Here is a 25451-nt window from a genome sequence, read left to right as displayed (position 1 = left end):
AACATTGGACATTTTGCATGAACATTTCTTTTGGCCACATATGAAACATGATGTGCATAAATTTTGTGATAGGTGTTTAGTGGTTAAGAAGGCTAAATCAAAGGTCATGCATCATGGATTATATACTCCATTATCCATTCCTAACTCTCCTTGGATCGACATTTCTATGGATTTTGTGCTTGGTCTTCCAAGATCTAAGAAGGGGAAGGATTCTATTTTTGTTGTGGTTGTTAGGTTCTCAAAGATGGCTCACTTTATACCCTACCATAAAGCGGTCGATGCTTGTGAGGTGGCAGATTTATTTTTGGGGAAGTTGTGTGCCTACATGGCTTGCCCAGAAGCATTCTACATGATAGGGATTCTAAGTTCCTAAGCCACTTTTGGAAGACCTTGTGGAGTAAACTGGGCACAAAACTCCATTTCTTTACTGCTTGTCATCCTCAAAAGGATGGACAAACCAAGGTGGTAAATCAAACTATATCTCAACTTCTAAGGTTCTTGGTGGGTAAGAATTTGAAAACTTGGGAAGAATGCCTACCCCATGCTGAATTTGGTTATAATAGGGTAGTAAACTCTACTACTTCTTATGCTCCTTTTGAAGTAGTTTACAGTTTTAAACCATTGTCCCCTCTTGATTTGTTACCTTTCCCTAACACACTTCTACTATGATGAATAGGGATGGGCTTTCTAAAGCCAACTTTGTTAAGAGCTTGCATGAGAAGGTTAAAGCACAAATTGAGAAAAAGGTTGAACAATATGTTAGATATGCCAATAAGGGCAAAAAGAAAATGGTTTTCAAACCAGGTGATTGGGTTTAGATTCACTTAAGGAAAAATAGGTTTCCTTCCAAAAGAAAATCTAAACTTCAAGAAAGGGGAGATGGTCCTTTTAAAGTTTTGGAATGCATAAATAATAATGCATATAAAATTGATTTACCACTTGACTATGGTGTGAGCAACACCTTTAATGTTACTGACTTGACTCTTTGTGGTGTAGCTACCTTTGACATCAATTCAAGGGAAAATTCTTCCCAATAAGGAGGGAATGATAGAGGACTATCCAAGGAGGAAGAGTCTGGCTTCTGTGGGCTCAACATGGATGTACCGATCACTAGAGCAAGGAGTAAGAGATTTCTAGAAGAGCATGGCGAAATAACATAGCAGACTCACAACTCATTGGCTGAAAAGGTTCGACCGGCTTTGATACAACTAATGTAACGACCCGCCTTGTCGCTATGATATCACCACTCTAAACCATGAGAATTTCAATTTTTAGATGAAAACTTCGTTAATTTGCTTATGAAAAATGAAAGTAATTTTTTTCTCGATATACATTCACCAAACAACGCACCATTACATAAGTAAATGAATATATATATATATATATATATATATAGGTATAGTAATTCAATACACATTATTCACATAATGGAAAGTAAATTTGTTCATACATATTTAATTCAACAAAAGAATCATGGAACCAATTATGGAGGAGTTGATTAACAAAATACAACACTCTCCCAAAATAATCCCAACGTCATCACATTGGCTCAGCGGCTCCACAAAAGAATCTCGCTTCTCATCCTCTACTACTGTCATTCTGCTCCCACGAACAACGATTGGCGATCATCATAGGTACCAACCACACGATACAAAAATTGCGAGGGGTGAGTTTATTATAAAAGAAATTAATACAAAAATCAAATAACGACAATTAGTAAGAAAACATTAAAAAATATCATAAGCTTACACAAACATTCACTGGTCCAACACACACTCAACAAATAGTCATCATCAGTCCATAGTTTCAATCAATCATGCTCAATATGATCCATGCACCTAACCTCAACTCTCAAATACAATGTGGTACCATCCCCAAGGAAATAGCTTAAGTGTGTCCACACGACACTCTCACTTAGGAAAACTAGGCAGTAAGTGTCGAGGTCACCCTGTCGTTCACAGGCAACTCCCCTCCCCCTTCCCCCACAGTGATCAGCCTGAGTCTCAAGAGAGTTCCAAATCGAGTGACATGCCCCCAAGTACAAGTATTACTCTTCATGAGAAACTACAAGTACTAATTGACAAAGTTTATACTATTTCCATGTCATATGAAGTATGAAACATGGGCACCATCAAAGGCACTAATCATGGATAATTAAAGATTCTAAGCCATCCCCCTCCAGAGATGCTTAAAACTCTTTAACCACTCTATTTCCCCCACCAGGAACATCCAACAAGGTCAATGCACCCCCCATGTACATACACAACATGCATCATCACAGTGTATTTTCAAAATCATCAACATTTCATCTTAATATCACTCTCAACATCAACATCATCTCATCTCAATGACATTATCAACAACAACAACATCATCTCATATTAACATAATCATCAATAACAACATCAGCTCATATTGACATAATCATCAATAACAACATCATCTCATATCAATATCATCATAAACATCAACCTCGCCTCATATCAATTAATGTCATCAATAGCAACATCAACGGTAATTCACATTCCGCATATACATACATCTATAGTTCATACCTGAGATTCACACTTCCCAGATCTTCAGACAACACAAGTCTAATAGTAATGTTATTAATCAATAATAGATATATCGCATCCCATTTTCTCTAAGACGCACGCCCTCCAAAGGTCCTCCAGCGACTGAATGGTCGGTTCAGTTTGCCGGTCGGTTCAGCGACTGAACTTAGTCTAAGCTTGGTTCCCAACACTCTGTTCAGGCTCCCCCAAAAATCTAGAGGTAAACCTAGAATCTCTATCAGACATTATGCTAGATGGCACACCATGTAATCTGACAATCTCACTAATATACAGAGAGGCCAACTTCTCCAAGGAAAATCTGATATTAATGGGAATAAAGTGAGCAGACTTGGTCAGTCTGTCAACAATAACCCAGATAGAATCTAAACCTTTGGGGGTTCAAGGTAGTCCTACAACAAAATCCATGGAAATACTATCCCACTTCCACTGGGGTATCTCCAAGGGTTGTAACTTCCCTGAAGGTCTCTGATGTTCTATCTTAGCCTTCTGACAGACTAAACATGCATACACAAACTCACTAACCTCTCTCTTCATGTTGGGCCACCAAAACATCATCTTCAAATCCTGATACATCTTGGTAGCACCATGATTGATGCTCAAGTTACTCCTATGTCCTTCCTCTAGGATCATCTTCCTAAGTTTTGGCACATTGGGAACATAAATCATATCTTGAAGTTTCAAGACTTCATCCAATCCAACATTGAAACTACTATCTCTTCCTAACTCTATAGCTTCTAATAGAGTCCTTAGAAAAGATCAATCTTCTGGACCTCCTTGATATCTCCTAGTAATTCACTGGTGATCATCAAAGTTCCTAATCTCACACTATTAGGGGTAACCTCACATGCAAGGCTAATGTCTCTAAATTGTTCTAGGAGACCCATCTCTCTAACCATCAAGGCAGATATATGTAGGGATTTCATACTTAAGGCGTCAGCCATTACATTGGCTTTGTCGAGATGGTAGCTAAGCTCAAATTCATAATCTTTAAGAAACTCTAACCATCTCCTTTGACGCATGTTCAACTCTTTCTAACTAAACAAGTACTTAAGGCTCTTATGATCGCTAAACACCTCAAACTTGGAGCCAAACAGGTAATGCCTCCACATCTTAAGGGCAAAAACCACAGTAGCCAACTCCAGATCATGGGTGGGATAATTCCTCTCATGAGTCTTGAGTTGTCTAGAAGCATAGGCCACTACTTGGCCATTTTGCATCAACACTCCTCTTAAACCCATCTTTGATGCATCACAATACACCTCAAAGGGTTCTCTCGGGTTAGGCAAAACTAGTACTGGAGTGGTCGTCAATTTTTCCTTAAGGGTTTGGAAACTATGCTCACATTGGGTATCCCACACAAAAGCTTGACCCTTATGAGTCAGTTTAGTCAAAGGTAAAGCTAACTTGGAGAAACCTTCTATGAATCTCTGGTAGTATCCTACTAAGCCTAGAAAACTCTTAATCTCAAAAGTAGATTTAGGACTCTCCTACTCAAGAACGGCTTCTATCTTAGAGGGATCTACAGCTATACCCCCTTGAGATATCACATGCCCTAGGAAACTAACTTTCTCTAACCAAAACTCACACTTGGACAACTTAGCATAAAGTTGTTGGTCCTTAAGGGTATGCAACACAATCCTTAAGTGTTCTTCATGTTCCTGTCTGTCTTAGAGTATACCAAAATATCATCTATGAATACTACCACAAAACTATCAAGGTAAGGGTGAAAGACTCTATTCATGTAGTCCATAAACACACCTGGAACATTAGTCACACCAAAGGGCATGAGTAGAGATACTCATAGTGATCATAATGGGTCCTAAAAGTAGTCTTCAGTATATATTCAGACTTCGCTCAAATCTAATGGTAACCTAACCAAAGGTCTATCTTGCTATACACACAAGCTCCTACCAGCTGGTGCATAAGGTCATCTATTCTAAGCAAAGGGTACTTATTCTTAATTGTCACCTTATTCAACTAGCGATAGTCTACACTTAACCTCATGGTCCCATCTTTCTTCTTTACTAACAACACCGGTGCTCCTCATGGAGACACACTGGGTCTCACAAACCGCTTCTCCAAAAACTCCTCTAACTATTTCTTAAGCTCGACTAACTCTATAGGAGACATTCTATAAGGGGCTATGGATATGGGTCCAGCACCAGGCACCAAGTCTATGGAAAACTCTATCTCTCTCTCATGTGGTAGACCAGATATATCCTTAAGGAACACTTCTGGAAACTCTCTGACAACAGGGAGGTCACACATGGAAACATTTGTCTCTATTACCAGGTTAGACAAGATCATGTACACTTGATCATCTTCCTTTAAAGATGTCACAACTTGGTTGGCAGAGATAAACATCATATCCTTACCCACTCCAAAACCATCAAACACCACAGTTTTATCAAAACAGTTTAACAAGACATGGTTGGAAGATAATCAGTCTATACCCAGAACAACATCAATTTGGCTCAAAGGCAAACAAATCAGATAAATCACAAATGTTCTACCAGAAATTTCCACAGGACAACTCAAACACACCTTAGAAGTTAACACAGAACCACTAATTGGAGTCTCTACCACCAGATCATTATTTAAAGAAGACACAGAAAGATTAAGTTTCCCTACACAAGAACAGGATATAAAAGAGTGGATTGCAGCTTCAAGAACTTCATCTCCTTCTTATTCCTAACATCCTCAGGAAAGTATTTCTCCAAAAATACCCTCTTGAAGACATCCCAGGTCACATCTTGACCTTTAGCCTCTAGGCATTGGTGAGTATTCTCCCACCAATACTCAGCTTCTTCCACCAGAGTATATGTACCAAAAGCAACTTTTTGCCCCTCCGGACATGCCATCACTCAAAAAAATTTCTCAATTTCCCTTATCCAATTCTAAGCACCATCAGGGTTGTATCCTCCATTGAAAGCAGGAGGACTGTTTCGTTGGAAGCGGTCCAAACCTTGATACCCAGCAGCTCCAGCAACTTCTCCCCTATTTGGATTCCCTATAGCCTGAGCTAAGGCTTGGAGAGCATCAGCTATCGCACAATCATTCCGTCCAGCCATCACTCCCTATACACACCAGGAAGTGAGATATGGAAAGAATACACACAAGAAAAAGAGCAACACAAAAATCACAACCACCACAAGTCCCTACTTGGTTACTTTTAAGAGTTGATGCCTCGAGAAAGCATTCCTCTAAACTAGTCCTCTCTCGAGACATTAACACTCACATTCCATCATTTGTATTTCCTGATCACTTGCCATATCATCCCATTGCACTTCACAAATTATACAGATGGCCAGTCTGATAACTCATGACACGACATTGAAACTCATGGTATAACCGACATCAAGAGAACAAACATTTTATGACTACAACAATCAAATCTCTATAACACATGGAAACACAACAAAATGAATAAGTTCCAATTGCAAATCATAGACATCAAGCATTCAACAAGGCAACCACAAAATGCACAAGAAAACATAGCAGACTCACAACTCACTAGTCGAAAAGGTTCAACTAACTCTGATACCACTAATGTAACGACCCACCTCGTCGCTACGATATCACCACTCTAAACCGCGAGAATTTCAATTTTTAAATGAAAACACCGTTAATTTGCTTTTGAAAAATGAAAGTAATTTTTTTCTCGATATACATTCACCAAACAACGCACCATTACATAAGTAAATGAATATATATATATATATATATATATATATATATATATATATATAGTAACTCAGTACACATTATTCACATAATGGAAAGTAAATTTGTTCATACATATAATTAAATTTGTGATTTACATCTTTAACTCAACAAAAGAATCATGGAACCAACTATGGTGGAATTGATTAACAAAACACAAATCTCTCCCAAAATAATCCCAACGTCATCACGACGGCTCAGTGGCTCCACAAAAGAATCTCACTTCTCGTCCTCTACTACTGTCATTCTACTCCCACGAACAAAGGTTTGCGATAATCACAAGTACCAACCACACGGTACAAAAATTGTGAGGGGTGAGTTTATTATAAAAGAAATTAATACAAAAATCAAATAACCACAATTAGTAAGAAAACATTAACAAATACCATAAGCTTACACAAACACTCACTAGTCCAACACATACTCAACAAATAGTCATCATCACTCCATAGTTCCAATCAATCATGCTCAGCATGATGCATGCACCTAACCTCAACTCTCAAATGCAATGTGGTATCATCCCCAAGGAAATATCCTAAGCGTGTCCACACGACACTCTCACTTAGGAAAACTAGGTAGTAAGTGATGAGGTCACCCTGTCGTGCAATGGCAACTCCCCCCCCTCCCGGCCACGATGATCAGCCTGAGTCTCAAGAGAATTCTAAACCGAGTGATATGCCCCCAAGTACAAGTATTTCTCCTCATGAGAAACTATAAGTACTTACTGACAAAGTTTATACTATTTCCATGTCATATGAAGTATGAAACATGGGCACCATCAAATACACTAACCGTGGATAATTAAAGATTCTAAGCCGTCCCCCTCCAGAGATGCTTAAAACTCTTTAACCACTCTATTTCCCCCACCAGGGACATCCAACAAGGTCACTGCACCCCCCATGTACATACATAACATACAACGTATGAAACATGGGAACCATCAATGCACTGACCATGGATAATTAAAGATTTTGAGCCATCCCCGTCCGGAGATGCTTAAAACTCTTTAACCACTATTTTTCCCCCTCCAGGGATATCCAACAAGGTCACTGCACCACCCATGTACATGCACATCACACAACATATGAAACATGGATACCATCAATGCATTGACTGTGGATAATTAAAGATTCTAAGTCATCCCCCTCTAGAGATGCTTAAAACTCTTTAACCACTCTATTTCCCCCACCAGGGACATCCAACAAGGTCAATGCACCCCCATGTACATACACAACATGCATCATCACAGTGTATTTTCAACATCATCAACATTTCATCTTAATATCACTCTCAACATCAACATCATCTCATCTCAATGACATTATCAACAACAACAACATCATCTCATATTAACATAATCATCAATAACAACATCAACTCATATTGACATAATCATCAATAACAACATCATCTCATTTCAATATCATCATAAACATCAACCTCGCCTCATACCAATTAATGTCATCAATAGCAACATCAACAGTAATTCACATTCTGCATATACATACATCTATAGTTCATACTTGAGATTCACACTTCCCAGATCTTTAGACAACACAAGTCTAATAGTAATGTTATTAATCAATAATAGATATATTGCATCCCATTAGTCAAAAACATTATTTTCTTGAAAACCAGCATGCAACAAGGACAGGCATACATCCCTATAGTTAGGTTCCCTGACCCTAACTATGGTATTAAAAACTATAAACAATAATAAACTTCCCTCACCTATTGTGAGCTCTCCTTCAGTTCCTCTTTGTGTTGCTCATATGTCTCTCTCGTTCACGTTCGTCAGTCCAAACGCAAGGTTCTATATACTGAATTGAAGGAAATTTAGTATAGGTTTCAAAAATAAGGTTAATAACCATATTCAGAGTCAGATACCCCTGTCAAAACATAAAGGACTGAAGGGTGTTTCAGATTCTACTAAAAGGAGACATCATTTTAAAATTCCGATCACGCCAATGTGACCGAAGTTCAATGAAGGTCACGAAAATAACATCAATGTTATAAAAAGATAACTTTTACAATGTCTCATTCTCTAGGGTTTTTCAAAGGAAGTGTAAAAACACCATATTACAGTACCCGACACACAAGAGACCCTAATAGGAACTCTAACTAACTAGGAGAAAGGCTTAGAAGTCAAGATTACCTCAGAGAAGCTTTGTAATGGAGGATTGGGGGAATTCTCTCCACCGAATCCTTGAGGAGGATTCTGAGGATACCACTTCGATTAAGATGTTCCTCTTGGTGTGGGGGTTCGGCGGCAAGCAACGGCGGCTCGTGGCGGCCACCGGTGGTCGTGGGTGGTGGAAAAGGAGGTCTTAGGGTTTGGGTGGCTTTTGGGAGAAGTGGGGAGTGAAAAATCGTGTTTTTCACGCTGAGGGATGTATTTATAATCTCCAGATCTCGCATAGTGAGCTTGTCTCGCTAAGTCGAAGTCCACTTTTCACGCTTAGTGCGACATTTAGGGCTTAGTGCAACTCCCTCTGAACTAGGGCTCGCTTAGCGAGCCAAATCTCGCTTAGCGCAATTCCTTCTCAGGTTGGAATTGCACTTAGTGCGCCCCTGCTCACTCAGCACAATTCCCTCTCGGGTTGGAATTGCGCTTAGTGCGGCCTTCTCGCTTAGCATGACACCAAAAGTTTGTATTTTGAAAAATCTCAACGGTCAGATTGTGGAGACGTGTCTTAGGAAGCTCCGGACGAAATTTGAAGACGATGCAACAGTTAACGAATCCGGTATCGTGATTTTACTGAACTAGGTTTAGGTAAAATCTGAAATCTCATAATTTCAACTTAGTTCAACAAAACTCCACATAACTCAACATCCACATCAAGAAATTCACACATGACTAATTCAAGTCATACCTCAACTCATTCAAGTCAACCATATAGTCAAATAACACGATAAATACAATTAAACATCAATTTATAACTAGTAATATTTCAGGGTGTTACATATGCAAGTAAGCTCAAGATTTTGTTCTCGATGAAAAAGAAAAGAAAGCACTACTACAAAAATTGTTTTATATATCATTGGATCCATGACAGTTTAGGAAAAAAACTATGTCAAATAAAACACAGTGGCATTGTCCATAAATAATGACAACTTAAAGACATCGGTTTTTGAGTAATCGATGTGGAAAAAGCTATTCAACTTCCGTTTAGTTAATAACCAATGTTGAAATGGAAAATTCTACAATGTTTTTTGAAAATTGTCCTTGAAGATGGGCAATTCTACAATTCTTTTTTTAAAAAAAAATTCTCTCTTCCTCAATCTTTTCCACTCTCACTCTCGCGCTTCAATTTAGTATTGGCTAGCAAGATTTCTTTGTTTTTCTTGTCTGAGAATTACTGATGTATGCTCCATTGGAGCTTGTAGGCCTAGGATCTTCTTCATCAATGGATTCCTTTGCTTCTTGCAAGATGAATGGCACCGGAATGGAGAAGTAAGAGAGAGAGGAGACGCCACTTCAAGGAGAAGATGAGTCTAGAAGAAGCTCACCACCATAGGAGGCCATGGATAAGAGCTTGGAGGAAGAAGGAGATGAATGAAGGGAGAGGAAGAGAAGAGCACGAAATTTTGTGCTCTAAAAGAGCTCTGAAATCTGAAGTTTAATTTTCAAATGATCAAAGTTGAAAAAATAGACACACATGACCTCTATTTATAGCCAAAGTGTCACACAAAATTGAAGGGAAATTTGAATTTCAATTCAAATTTCACTTGAATTTGAAATTGAATTTGTGGAGCTGAACTTTGGAGCCAAAATTTCACTAATTATGATTAGTGAATTTTAGTTATGGTTCAGCCCACTAATCCAAGATCAATTCCAAGATTCTCCACTAAGTGTGCTTAGGTGTCATGAGGCATGTAAAGCATGAACGACATGCACAAAGTGTGACTATATGATGTGGCAATGGGGTGTAGTAAGCAAATGCTCACCTCCCCCTCTAATATTTAATTGGATTGGGCTTCTACCAATTCAATTAAATTTATTTCCAACCACACACATCAAATATTCACTTAGTGCATGTGAAATTACAAAACTACCCCTAATACAAAAACTAGTCTAGGTGCCCTAAAATACAAGGGCTAAAAAATCCTATATTTCTAGGGTACCCTACCTACATTATGGAGCCCAAAATAGAAGGACCAAATATATGAATCCTAGTCTAATATGTACAAAGATAATTGTACCCAACCTTGGCCCATGGGCTTAGAAATCTTCCCTAAGGTTCATGAGAACTCTAGGGCCTTCTTCAGTAGTTCTAGCCCAATCCTCTTGGAGCCATTAAGAATATAGATTCAGAATAACAATATTTTGGTCACATTTAATTTAATCCCTTTTGTTCTCACTTGTTTCTGAATTTCAACACTTGTAGCGACCGCCACCAGTCAGTACTAATTTTCTTGTATACCAAAAGTCAACAAACCTAAAAAATCAGCTACTAATACAATACAAGAAGCACTTAGACAACACAACAATCAATTAAGGTTTACATATAGTGGCGAAACTTATGCCTAACATAAATTTTTGCACAAAATTTTAAGAAGTCTAACAACATTAATTGAGAAAATTAGATATGACTCCTAAATATTATCACAATAAATTGTTATACTACCTCTTAAACTTTAATTCAAGATCCCCTTAACATATGTGTTGAATTTGTTGAAAGTGCTTTTGGGTTGCCATATTAGCAATGATTGATACATCTTTCTTCTTGTGCAACTTATTTTCCTCGGATGACACGGTGTTGAAGTGTGGTTGTGAAGTAGTGGTAGAAATCAAAAGTTCCATAAAGTAGCTCAAAAGAGGCACGCTTGAGCATACAAGAAATCCTATTGTGATGACATTCATGGCTAATATCTCAGTGAATTGTTAGTTCAAGTTTTTTGGGTGCCAAATTTATAGTGGTTGGGGGCAGAGTCTTAATGAAAAGTCTTCAACGTGTTGAGCAAGGTAGAGAAAAAAAGGAAGAATCTTTGTGTTTGCCTATACTCTAGTCCAAAGTCACTTAATCCATTTGATCGTTAGAACTGACATCTTGTCTTCCTCTATAATGAACAATGCTCTGTTTATTTCATAATTATAGTTCCATCCTTCGTTCACTGAATAATTTATAAAGACATTTTACTACCTTGGATGTAACAAAATGAAATGGAACCATTTGTTTTAAATGGAAGAGGGTAAAAAAACTTCCTAGTTTTAGAATGTGATTCAAATACAAAGCGTAGAGACATAGAGGATATTTACATTGGTGATGATTCATTCAAGTGTATCCTACAAGAGTTTTCATCTGAACATAGAATTTAGTTGAAGAAAAGGATAAAAAGGTAAAGGAGTTGCAAGATAACATTGCTGCTGTAAACTTTACTCCCCAAAGCAAGATGGGGGAGATGTTGATGGCTAAGTGTACAACCCTAGTTGAGGAAAATGAGGAGATTGGGAATCAAGCTTCTGAGGGCAAGGTGATGCTCTATTATTTGCTTTATGATTCTATTACTTTTTTCCCTTTTACCCCATTCGCCTGGGAGCTAGTTTTCTCCTACTACCCTAATTCCAAACTATGTTATAAGATACAATGTTAGTGTGGGTGTGTGTCAGTTTAGAGAAAATTGTGTATGATGTTTTTTAATACATATATGTTGAGCTTATGGAAATTTTTTATATAGTATTTGATGTCTGGAAGTAATGTTACTTGAGCTAACTATTAACCCAACTTCAAAGCTTATTGTAACATAATTTTTTTGTTCTTCCTGTTTTTTTCTTGGTGCATAGATGCATGAATTAGAAATGAAAATTTCAATGCAAAAATATCAAAATGCAGAACTTAGAAGTCAATTTGAAGGTTGGTTATTGAGTCAGTGATTTCATCTAATTATGTTTTGGCATTTTAATGCCTTAATCTTTTAAACTAGCTTCTCAATGATTGCTACTTTACTGTGTCACTCTGTCAGATTCATTAAAGAAGTTCATATAATAACAAATTAATATTCAAAATATAGACATGATAATAAAAAATGTTATTGTGTGGACTTCAAAACTAGAATTTGAAGTACGAGAGATATTGTTATAGGTGAATGTGCTGAACTTGGGACAATTCAACATGTTAAATTCTTGTTAAGGAGGAACTTTTGATATGTTGGTCCATAAAATTGGACAGTAGAGGGGATCCAAAGTTATGCAACTGGTGATCTGTTATTTTTTTTGCATGTGTTTGCAATTTAATGTTAATCCTTAAAATTGACTACAGGGTTGAAAAACCATATGGATGGATTGACAAATGATGTGGATAAATCCAATGAAATGGTTTTCTGTCCCTACCTTCACATTTTAATGTTATTTTTCACTGTATGTTTGCTTCGCCATATGCTTTATTTGTTTCTTACTAACAATGTGAAAAATGAAGGTTAGTGGTGTTCTGGGGAAAAACCATTTTCCAGACCTAAACAAAAACTTGAGTTAGGCAAAAGCTTATATGGCTTTCACGAATCACAAACCCTGATGTTTTGGACTACAACCAAATAAAATTTGTATACTTCTGTGTTTATATCAAATTACTTTTTAAGAAATGTATGTAAAGTGTAAACATGTTATCAATCCTCTTGAAATCTTCCGCCATTATTTCAGATTTGTATTTTCTTATGAAAGTTGTTTCTCATTAGTTATATTTTCTATTTATGTTTTTGGGATGTTGTAATGTTGAATTTCTTGTTCACGTGCTTAAGGCAACAGGGTGAGTGTTCAACTTGAATGTTGTGCACTAGAAAGAAAAAATGAAAGAGTTTTAACTTGATGAAACCATGCCAGGTTATCTCATTGTTGTATGTGTTTTCTTTCATTTTCTGTAAAAAAAAAAAATTGTCTAATGAAAATTTGGATTAACTTTTTTCTCATTTCATAGTGTCTTAAAAGGCATACATAATTTATTGTTGCCTCTCAAACTTGGTTATTTTTTACGCTGGATATAAGAAGCTCTATGAATGTCTATCCTATAATTTCATGCATCTATATTCATGATCTGAAGCAATTTATAATGCTTGCAATCCAATGTAATACCAGACTTTGGTTTGGATCAAATTTTATAGGTAAAGAAGAGAGTAGTTGATCCTAAAACTAGCCAATCAACTAGGAAGATTAAGCACCCTAATTCTTTACTTGGAGTTGTACATGTTTTAGTGAGCAAGTCTAAAGTGAATGTCATTGATGTTGTTGGGCGTTTCCCAGATGATGACACCAATGACATAGATGACTATCGGCAGGGAATGATATGAACAAATCTATAAAATTCCAGTAAAGATGAATATCAATTTTTTTTTTATTTTTTAATATAAAAGAATTAGAAATTTTGATTCTAAGAAAAGGAAAGTACACAGTTATATATTATAATGAAAAGGAAAATCCCCTTGCTTATTTTCAAAAATGGACAAAATCAACAACTAAGCCGCTTCTTACTATCTCCACTCTGCAGGTTTGGCTAAACGGAAGAAAATGAAACTGTTCATGATGACACTGCAGATAAACTTGGTCTTGAAGGGGTACGTGATTTTTCATTTTGTATATTTGTCATTTTAGAAGATGAGAAGAAAACACGGGATCTTTATCTATTTGAATTAAAATTCTGGAGAAATCAATTGGAAAAAAAATCTAGTTTATCATATTTACAATTATGTCACCTAACAAATAGATAAATAGATAGTTAGGAAACTAAGTAAAACATGATGTCCATCTTAGGCCATTCAAGAGCATGTTTTTCTATTGTTGATGCTTACAAGACAAAATTTAAATAAAAGTGTAGGCACCATCTAAGCAGTCCATATTTTCTATTGCAATTGAAATGAGAGCATTTTGGTTGATAAATTTACCTATTCAGTTGTTGCATGTATAAAATTATCGGGAAACCATTGAAGTGATCACAACTCATAAGGCAGGGATAGATCCATTTTCACTTAGACAAGATAAAATTCTCAACATCGATGAAGATATTCAACCATTGGAGGGAATATTGTATTTGGAATGTCTTAGGCTTATAGTCATATATGCATTTGATTCTAATATATTTTTTGTCACTATAATTTTCCTCTATTATGGTTTTGGTCCCTATACTTTTAAAGTTTAGGTTTTAGTGCCATAGCTTTATTTATTTTTTTCCATATATACTACTAAATTGGTTTCTTGCAAGTTTAAAACTTGGTGTAATCTGGCTTCAGACCTTTTTGTAAAACAAAATAAACATTAATAGAAATAAATAGCATCGGTTTCTAGAAAACCATCATAGAAAGGGTACATTCTAATTTACCAACAACAGTTGCATCATTCAATACAAGTTACACTCAACCACATGTATAGGTAAATTCCAAGTCTAGGCATGGAGTGCCTATTAAAATAATAACAAAATACCATAGGTGATGTAGCTCCATGTAAAGCTTGTAGGCCTTGGATCTTCTTTATCAATGGAGTCCTTTGCTTCTTGAAGATCAATGGCAGTGGAATTGATGCAATCCTCCCAAGGAGACTCCAAGAAGATTGGGCCAAAGATGCAGGAGAATGCCCTATGGTTCTTATGAGCCTTAGGGTAGATTTTGGGCCCATGGACTAAGTATGAGCCCACTTATCTTTTTACATATTAGATCAGGGTTTCATTATTTTTAGGCCTTGTATTTAGGGCTTCATAGTGTACGGAGGGTACCCTAGTAATGTAGGACTTTTTAGCCCTTGTATTTTAGGACACCTAGACTAGTTTTTGTATTAAGGGTAGTTTTGTAATTTCACATGCATTAAGTCCACTATTTGATGTGTGTGTGTGTTGGGAGAGAAATTTAATTGAATTGGGAGAAGCCCAATCCAATTAAATTTTGGACCATCCTAAGGAGGACGTGAGTATTTGCTTGCTACACCCCATTGCCACATCATATAGTCACACTTTGTACATGTCCTTCATGCTTTACATGCTTCATGACACCCAAGCACACTTAGTGGAGAATATTGGACTTGATTTTAGATTAGTGGGCTGAACCATAGCTAAAATTCACTAATCATAATTAGTGAAATTTTGGCTCCAAATTTGGCTCCACAAATTCAAATTCAAATTCAAGTGAAATTTGAATAAAAATTTAAATTTCCCTCCAATTGTGTGTGACAGTTAGGCTATAAATAGAGGCCTTGTGTGTATTTTTTCAACTTTGATCATTTGAGAAATTACATTTCAAAGTTTAGACCTCATTTGAGGCATAAATTTTGTGCCCCTTCTCTCCCTCTCCATCCACTCATCTTCTCCTACCTTCAAGCTTTTCATTTTTTTTTCTTTTGAATTTTTTTTTACCGTTCTTGGTGGTATCAACACGGCACTGTGACGGGATATCTTATCCATTTCTCCGGGAAAATAGATATCCCCGGAAAATATTTTTAATTCAATCTTTTTTTTTCTTCTCCAATCGGACCAATCCCCTTACTCGACTTCTTATATTTAAAGTGATTAGTGTATCTACTTCAACGATACTATTGTTCCGTACCATTATGGAAGAAGATTCTGGTAAAATATGCACTTCCTCGGGAATGAAAAAAAATTGATCTACTTTAATTTGGTATTTTGTCTTAAATTCTTTAACTCCTTGATACTCAATTAAAAAAATCCTCTTTTTTAAAAATGGAATCTATACCTATAGTCCTATATTTAGTAATTCCCGAGCCCTGTGTTCGGTATTGAGGATCATCGAAATAAGCAAGAATGCTATTTCTACGAAAAATACCATTGATTGGTATTTCAATCGAGATACTGGAAGCTAACATTAGCTCTTTGTCTCGTTCTTGAATCGATTGGAATTGAAATGGAATAATTAATCTATTTCTCCGCCTCTTTGCTAATAAATCCGTAGTATCATGGAAAATAGTAGGATGTGTAAAATGACAATGATCTATAGATATGATTTGATTAAATATTGAATAATCTGAAATCCTTCTTTCTTTTTTATCAGAAGGATTGAAACGAAACAATTTATGTCTTACTTTTTTTTACTTGCTAAAAGGTTACAAAAATCTCTTTCTCCAGTAGAAAGAAAATGAATGTTCATTTGATCTTGATCTTTTCAGATTGAAAAAGAGACTGAACCGGACCTGTATGATTTTCCTGATAAAATCCATGGCTTCCTATGGTGGTGAGCTTGTTCTTCCCTCATCTTCTCCTTAAAGTGGCATCTCCAATCACCTTTCCTCCTTCTCCATTCTACTATCATTGATCTTCAAGAAGCAAAGGACTCCATTGATGAAGAAGGTCCAAGGCCTACAAGCTCTACATGGAGCTACATCATGTGGTATCAAAAGCATCTTCATCTAGGTGATGTTCTTTTTCTTTCTCTATCTTTTTATTTGGTCAATTTAATTTAATTCATTGTTCTTCATCTTCTTCTCCATGTATCTCCTCCATTATCTTGTGGTTTGGTTCTGTTTATAAAAAAATAAACTGATTAAATCTTAGATCTACATTGTTCTTGCATTTCTATGGTTCAAATTTTATAAATCTACTCTTGAATCATGTTTTTGTGTTGATTTTAGATTCTATCATTTTTCAGTCATAATCTTCTTGTTTTGAACCTTTGGATCTCAATTTTATTTCAAAATATTATTAGAAAAGAAAGCACAAAAATCTAAGTGTAAATCACTTCATTCATGTTGTCTTAGAGTCATGTTTAGTCATAATAATTGTCACATTATGTTCTAAGTTTGTGTTCAATTTTGATTTCGTTGATTGAATTCAAGATAAATTTTTTCATGTATTCTTGAAATTCTTAGCCTATCATTTGAATTTTGAGTCTAATTCATGCATGTTATTTAGTTCATAACATGTTCTAAATTAATTCCTAGAAGTAGTCTTGTTGTTGAACTTTCTTTTGTTTTCTAAGTTTCCTATATGATGTCTATGAAGAAATTGAGTTGTGGTGCTGAGCTGTGACTGTATTTGTGAATCAAAATAACTCTTAAGCTCTCTTGAATTATGTTATTCAAGACAATTGAGCATAAGAAAACACAAATTGTAACTATCCAAGCCTTAAGCAACATAAACACTACTCTTGATTTATAGGTTGGAATTCTGGTTGCTATCAATTTTGACACATTGTCTTCTTAACTCCACCATGGCTTGAATACTTGAGTTTTGAGCTGAAATTTTAACTAGATAAAATAGACATCTGAACGAAAACAATGGAAAAATAATGAACAAAAATGAAAAAGAAATGAGCAAGAAAAGGTGATAAAGATTAACATCAAAATTCATGTCCATAACAACAACAAAAAATGTGTATGCTTGATTTTCTTGAAAATTGTTAATTATTTTGAGTTGTATTAAAAGCCTATTTTACTCCTTGGAGTTGTTCATCTTTTAGATGTGTGCTAAATTGACATAACTATAATTTTTCTTTCAGTCTTGTTTTTAATTTGTCAATCTAATCTAGTGTCATTCTAGGACTTCCTTTGTGTTCCATCATGGCTTGTGGTGCTATCCTTTTGCTTTATTTTTTCTTGAATCTCATTGAATTAATGTCACATTAAATTTCCTTTTGGTTTAGCTTTCCTTTCATATTTTGGTTTCTTGCTTGTCTTCTTTTTTTTTGTGTTTAAGTGTTGCCTACAATAAGGATTGGAAGAGGAAATTGGTGCGTTGCTTGAAGTAATATTTTTGAGTCTTGGAGGTTAACCATCCTAGGAGCACCATTGTGTGAATGTATGAATACATGATTTTGATGATGCCAAAGAAGAATCAAACAAGGTTGCTTCAAAGGATAAGCATTGCTTCATGATTAATACAAGGTTGCTTCAACAAACAAAGCCTTGCTTCAAGATTAACTCAAGATTAAGACTTGCCTCAAAACAAAGTGTTTCCGAGACATCCAAGGCTCTGGTAATCGATTACCAGGCAGTATAATCGATTACCAGAAGACAAGTTTGAAAAAATAGCTGTTAAAAAGGGTTTTGAATTTGAATTTTGAACTTGTAATCGATTACCAGATGTTTGTAATCAATTACCAGCAACGGAACTCTTGAAATTCAAATTCAAAAGTCATGACCATTCAAAATATAACTGTGTAATCGATTACCAGTGAAAAATTTCAGAAAAAGCTTTTTGAAAAGACACATCTCTTCAAACCATTTAGAAAAGGCACGAGGGGCCTATATATATGTGTGTGTCTGACTTCAAAAAGCAAGAGAGAGATATTCTAAGAGAACTTCATTGTCAAATGCTCTCTCAACAACTCTTGGGCAAACACTTACAAATCTATTGAGAGTTCATCCAGGAACTTCAAACTGTATTATCCACTCCAAAGGAGAGAAATCTTTTTATTCTTCTCAGAAAGTCAATTGTAATCAAGAGACTGGTTGTCTCTTGAATTGTGAGTTTCCTGAATGCAAGGGAAAGGGATTTCTTGGGTGTGTAGAAGTTTTAAGAAGGATTTTTATAAAGATAGTGGAAAATCTCAAGTGGGTTGCTTGAGGACTGGACGTAGGCACGGGAAGTGGCCGAACCAGTATAAATCAAGTTTGCATTTCTCTCTTCCCTTATCTCATTTATGTTATTGTAATCAATTTTGTCTTGCATGTTTAAAGAACATTATTAAATTGATTGTTGCTTCTTCTTCTGCATTCTGAGCCTATCATTTAAAAAGGGGTTAAAAGTTTGTTAGTGGGAATTGTAATACTTAATTCACCCCCCTATCTTAAGTTATTGAGGCCACATGTTTAACACATTGGATTTGAAGCAACCAAAGCCTCACCAAATTTTGTGTCAAATACTTGATAAAACAAACAAGCATTGAAGACAAATTTGAAGACCATAATTGCTTTGTTAAATTTGTTGTAATCGAACGATTGAGTGTTGAATCTTTTCAATTGCAATTCTTTGTATTTGGAAATTCTTCAAGGGTGTATTGGAGTCTCCAAGAGACAACCCAAACCTCTATTTGTGTGTAATAGCTTAGTGTAAACTGTGTAGACTAGGTGAAGAGCCAATTGGGACCTCCAAAAGGTCATCCAAGCCTTCACATAGGAAACCGTCTAGCTTGCTTTAAATTTCATTTACCTTCCATTGTCAAACCGCCTAGATAGCTTGCTTTTTACCAATTAGTTTTTACCTTATCTTTCACACCTCTTTTAGTGTTTATTTTGGCTAGTTTCAACCATAGTTTCTTTTACCTTTTGTTTTCAAACCCTTAACAAGAAAGAACAACAAATTAGGAACCAACATGAGTCTTCATTCTTCATCTAGTGTTAATGGTGAGGGTTCTACTCCTAAGGACCCCTTGTATAAGATATTAAATGAGTTGAGATCCCTTAAATTGTGGAAAGAAAAACAAGAGAGAAAAGAAAAAGGGAAAAAAAGAGTGGAAGAAATAAGTCAAGATGAAAGAGAGAAAATAAGAGAGGAAGAAAGAAGAAAAATAATGAAAGAAATGAAAAGAGAAAAACATGTCTCCTATGGTAGTCATGACTCTTGCAAGAGTTTAAGTGAAGAATTTAGCGACTATTATAGAGGGAGTCATAGGTCACATACTAAACATCACTCCCAAAGAAGAGAAAACGATAGAAGGCCTCAAGAGATTAACATTATCCTCTCATATTTCCATGGAAAAGATAATGTTGAGGCCTTCCTAGATTGGGAAATGAAGGTTGAACAACTCTTTGCTTGCCATCATATTAGTGAAGAGAGAAAAGTTCCATTGGCTACCCTTAGCTTTCAAGGGTATGCCCTCTATCGGTGGACTTCCCTTGTTAGGGAACGAGGGATTCATGGGGATCCTCCAGTAAAGTATTGGAATGATCTTAAGAGTGCCCTTAGGAAGAGGCACATTCCCTCCTACTATGAAAGGGAGCTTATGGACAAGTTCCAAAGGCTTAGACAAGGGAGTATGAGTGTTGAAGAATATAGACTACAAATGGAACTACTCCGTTTAAGAGCTGGACTTAGGGAGGAGGAAATAACAACCATAGCTAGGTTCCTTAGTGGGCTTAATATGGAAGTGAGGGACAAGGTTGAACTCCTTGCATATAGGCACCTAGATGAGCTAGTCCAACTTTGTATAAGAGTGGAGCAACAACTTAAAAGAAAGTCTTCTTCAAAATCTTATGGCTTTCACTCTTATCCAAGGAAGGACCAAGCCCAAGAAATTTTGAAAACCATAGAGAAATCCACCCCTAAGACTAGTTCCCAAGAAAGGACTAGCAACATTAAATGCTTCAAAAGTCTTGGGAGAGGTCACCTTGCCTCTCAATGCCCCACAAAGAAAACCATGATTATGATGGGTCAAGACATTTATAGTAGTCAATAGGAGACTACTTCTTCCCCTTCCTCTAGTGGAAGTGAAGATGAAGTAAGGGGTGAAGAGTCTAGTGAGGAAGTCTACCCCTATGAAGAAGGTGACCTCCTAATGGTTAGAAGGCTCCTTCAAGGTCAATCTTGTGATCTATCTCAATCCCAAAGAGAGAACATCTTTCATACAAGATGCAAAATTTTTAGATAAAACTTGTTCTCTCATTGTGGATAATGGATCTTGCTGCAATTGTTGTAGCACAAGATTAGTTTCCAAGTTGAACCTCACTATCATTCCCCACCCAAAACCTTATAAACTTCAATGCCTCAATGAGCATGGGGAAATGATACTTAACCAATAAGTAAAGGTACCTTTCTCCATTGGGACATATAAGGATGAAGTTAATTGTGATATAGTTTCCATGGAGGCAGGGCATATTCTTTTAGGAAGATCATTTACAATGGCCTAACTAATGAGATTACCCTCACCCATCTTGGCACTAAATTTGTGTTGCATCCTCAAACACCTTCACAGGTAGCTAAGGATCAACTTACAATGAAGGACAAGATGGATGAGGAAAAGTTAGAAAAACAAAAGAAAAAAAAGGATAGTAAGGCCTTAGCTCCAAAAGTCAAGGAGAAGGAAAAAAAGGAAAGGTGTTCCTCTAAGAAAGTTGTAAAAAAGGAGAGTCATTTTGCAACAAAAGGAGATATTAAGAGAGTTCTTCTTCTCAAGCAATCTTTCTACCTTCTCCTTTCAAGGGAGACTTCCCTTAGCACTGCCACAATTCCCCCACTTGAGACCATTCCCCTAAAGGTCGAAGAACTCTTACAGGAATTTGGTGATGTATTTCCCAAAGAGATACCCCCTGGGTTACTATTCGGCTTTCGGCAAGTGCACCAGATCGCACAAGTAGTATAAAACAGTAAGAACCGAGTATCAAACACTCGGGGAACTTGTGTTATTTGGTAAGCTATTTCAGCAAATAGGCGTCTATTGTATAAAAGTAAGTGTGAATATGAACAAGTGTATAAACTATCTGTGCAAAAAGAAAGAAAAATCACGCAAGAGAAATGATGTGTAAAAACAAGTAGAGAACACGTTGGTCTTCCTAATAGGTGCCTGATGCTAAAAAGATATTCTCTATCTAACAATGCTCATGTGTTCTTATGGTGTCTCCTGAAATACTAAACCTCGATTCCTCATGATAGCTTAGCCAAATCCTGATCAAGCATCGTCCGCAGATTCCTTTCGTAAGACTTAACTTAACCATGACCGCATTAAGACACTCACACTCAACTAACTTATCGCACCCCGAATCCTTATGAAAGCACGGCAACTCAGCCCTGCACTATCAAGGACTTTAGAGTCAGACCAGTTTCCACTGTTGAATGACCTTAACAAAGCATGCATCTACGTGATCAAGGTAAAGGCATATTGGAATGAAAAGTAGATAGCACAGAGAACACACAAAACATCATTAAATAAATAAACATATATTTACATCAAGTACCAACAGAGGATTTAGCTTTCCATACCAGGAAGCCTTCTTAACAACAAAGAGAAGAACAAGATGAAAGATTGCAAAACTACAAGTGGTGAGGATGTCTCCTTTACCTCTAGGATCTCACAATCACTCACAAACTCATCTCAAGCTCTCAAACCGGCTCCTGCTTCGAGCTCTGGTCTCTGCAGATCTTCACACAACAAAATCTCTCAAAACTCTCTAGAACTTGGACCTTTCTCTCTCTAGAAACCCTAGACATGCAAAGCTCTGAATCCCAGTCCAAACTCCCTTCACAAAATCTGATTTCAGGTTTAAATAGATGTCCTTGTTCGTGCTCGTGCGCTTAGAGAGATGAAACGGTGCGTTTAGCGAACCTGTACAGCTCATCATCTTCTGGATTCTTCTTCGCGCTTAGCCCAGGAATGTTGCGCTTAGCGGATGCTCGCTAAGCCAGCAGATTGGCTTAGCGAGAAGGTGAAAACAGCCTTTTCCAAAGCTTACCTAATTAACCTGAAATTGAGAGAAAATGATTATTAAACTCACAAAATGGAAATACTAAGTATTTATTACCTATACTTAACAGAAAATACTTATAACATTACAAAATAACCATAAATTGGGAGAGTTTGATACAATTTATACAAGTTTTATACATAAAAATTAGTCATTTTCACCAACTAACAGTTACCCTCCTCTTAGGGGAATAGAACATCAAATAGACTTAGTCCCAAGAACAAGCCTTCCTAATAGGCCAGCTTATAGGACTAATCCTTAAGAGACCAAGGAGATTGAATCCCAAGTTAAGGAATTGTTGGAGAAGGTCTGGGTCCAAGAGAGCTTAAGTCCTTGAGTTGTGCCTGTGTTGTTGGTGCCTAAGAAGGATGGTAAGCAAAGAATATGTACAAATTGTAGGGCCATCAACAACATAACTGTGAAGTATAGGCATCCCATTCCTAGGCTTGATGATATGCTTGATGAGTTGCACGATGCAAATATATTTTCCAAAATTGATCTTAAAAGTGGTTATCACCAAATAAGGATGAGAGAAGATGATGAGTGGAAAACCGCTTTCAAGACCAAGCACCAAGCACCTTCATCAGGCTAATGAATCATGTCCTAAGGGAGTTCATAGGTAGGTTTGTAGTTGTTTATTTCAATGATATCTTAGTCTATAGTAGGGACCTAGATGATCTCTTAGGACATTTAAGACAAGTTATTTTAGTTCTTAGGAAACACACTCTCTTTGCTAATATAGATAAATGCACCTTTTGTGTCGATAGTGTATTGTTCTTAGGTTTTGTGGTTAGCAAAAATGTGGTCCATGTGAACCCTGAGAAAATCAAGGCCATCCAAGAGTGGCCCACCCCAAAAAGTGTAAGAGATATTAGTAGCTTCCATGGGTTGGCAAGTTTCTATAGAAGGTTTGTTCCTAACTTCTCAACACTTGTTTCGCCACTCAATTTTTTGGTGAAGAAGAATGTGACATTCACGTGGGGAGAGAGAGACAAGAGCAAGCCTTTGCTTTGCTAAAAGAAAAGCTCACAAAGGCACCCGTTCTAGCTCTCCCTGACTTTTTTAAAACTTTTGAGCTAGAGTGTGATGCCTTTGGTGTAAGTGTGGGAGTTGTGTTGTTGCAAGGTGGGCACCCTATTGCTTACTTTAGTGAGAAACTTCTTGGTGCCACTCTCAACTACCCCACATATGATAAGGAGTTTTATGCCTTAGTTAGAGCCCTCCAAACTTGGGAATATTACCTTGTTTCCAAGGAGTTTGTTATTCATAGTGATCATGAATCACTTAAGTACATTAGAGGGCAATGCAAGTTAAACAAGAGGCATGCAAAATGGGTAGAATTCCTAGAGCAATTTCCATATGTTATCAAATACAAAAGGCGAAAGACCAATGTGGTTGTAGATGCTCTTTCTAGGAGACACACATTGTTTTCTTCCCTTGGAGCTCAAATTTTAGGATTTGATAACATAAGGGAATTGTATTTTTTTGATGAGTACTTCTTTCCCATTTATGCTAGTTGTGGGCACAAGGCCGAAGATGGATTCTACATTGCTAAGGGGTATTTGTTCAAGGAGGGAAGGCTTTGTATACCCCAAGGATCCATTAGAAAGTTATTGGTCAAAGAGAGTCATAAAGGTGGGCTAATGGGGCATTTTGGAATTGATAAGACTCTTGTCTTCCTCAAGGAAAAATTCTTTTGGCCCCATATGGAAAAAGACGTCCATAGGTATTGCACTAGGTGTGTGGCTTGTTTACAAGCCAAGTCTAGGGTGATGACTCATGGGCTATACACACCCTTACCCATTCCATCTGCACCCTGGGTAGATATAAGTATGGACTTTGTCCTTAAGCTTCCTAGGACCCAGAGGGTTGTAGACTTTATCGTTGTGGTGGTGGATAGGTTTAGCAAGATGACACTTTTCATACCATGCCACAAGGTAGATGATGCTAGTCACATCTCAAGACTTTTTTTTGGAGAAGTTGTGAGGCTTCATGGTTTGCCTAAGACTATTGTGTCTGATAGAGATGCTAAGTTCCTTAGCCATTTTTGGAAAACTTTATGGGCTAAGCTAGGAACTAAGCTCCTTTTCTCCACCACTTGTCACCCACAAACTGATGGGCAGACAAAGGAAGTGAATATATCTCTATCCACATTGTTAAGGGCTCTCCTAAAAGGCAATCACAAGTCTTGGGATGAGTACCTTCCTCATGTGGAGTTTTCCTATAATAGGGGGGTTCATAGAACTACCAGGCAGTCACCTTTTGAGGTTGTTTATGGGTTCAATCCTTTCCCACCTTTGGACCTAATTCCCTTTCCACTTGACACTCCTTTTATACATAAAGAAGGGGTATCTAGGTCATAATTTGTGAAGAAATTACATGAGAGGGTTAGGAACCAAATAGAGAACCAAATAAAGGTGTATGCAGCTAAAGGAAATAGAGGAAGGAAGGAGTTGGTGCTTAATAAAGGGGATTTGGGTTTGGCTCCATCTTAGGAAGGATAGATTTCCTACTAAGAGAAAGTCCAAACTTAGCCCCAGAGGTGATGGCCCTTTTCAGGTCTTGTAAAGGATCAACAACAATGCTTATAGGCTAAACCTCCTAAAGGAGTATGGAGTTAGAAACACCTTTAACATTACTGATTTGGTTCCTTTTATAGGTTTAGCTGATTCAAATGATGAGATGTCTATAGATTTGAGGAAAAATCCTCTTCAAGAGGGAGGGGATGATGCATTCCTCCCAAGGAGGGGACCCATCCCCAGAGCCATGGCTAGGAGACTCCAAGAAGATTAGGCCAGAGATGCAGGAGAAGGCCCTAGGGTTCTCAT

At 36.8% G+C, this 25451-nt stretch overlaps 1 protein-coding gene across 1 annotated transcript; it reads left to right on the top strand.

Annotated features, from left to right (window-relative positions):
- The first annotated feature begins 8471 nt into the window (after window positions 1-8471).
- Window positions 8472-13580, top strand: LOC114410734 (FKBP12-interacting protein of 37 kDa-like). The gene is made up of 5 exons (XM_028374672.1): window positions 8472-8552; window positions 11613-11774; window positions 12085-12154; window positions 12560-12615; window positions 13395-13580. The coding sequence occupies exons 1-5, from the start codon at window positions 8472-8474 to the stop codon at window positions 13578-13580; spliced, it is 555 nt and encodes a 184-aa protein (XP_028230473.1).
- The last annotated feature ends 11871 nt before the right edge of the window (window positions 13581-25451 follow it).

The sequence above is a fragment of the Glycine soja genome, chromosome 4 (genome assembly GCF_004193775.1).
Source record: "Glycine soja cultivar W05 chromosome 4, ASM419377v2, whole genome shotgun sequence".
In the NCBI taxonomy this organism is placed as follows: domain Eukaryota; kingdom Viridiplantae; phylum Streptophyta; class Magnoliopsida; order Fabales; family Fabaceae; genus Glycine; species Glycine soja.
Note: the sequence above shows the minus strand (reverse complement) of the source record. Positions and strands in the feature narration are given on the sequence as shown.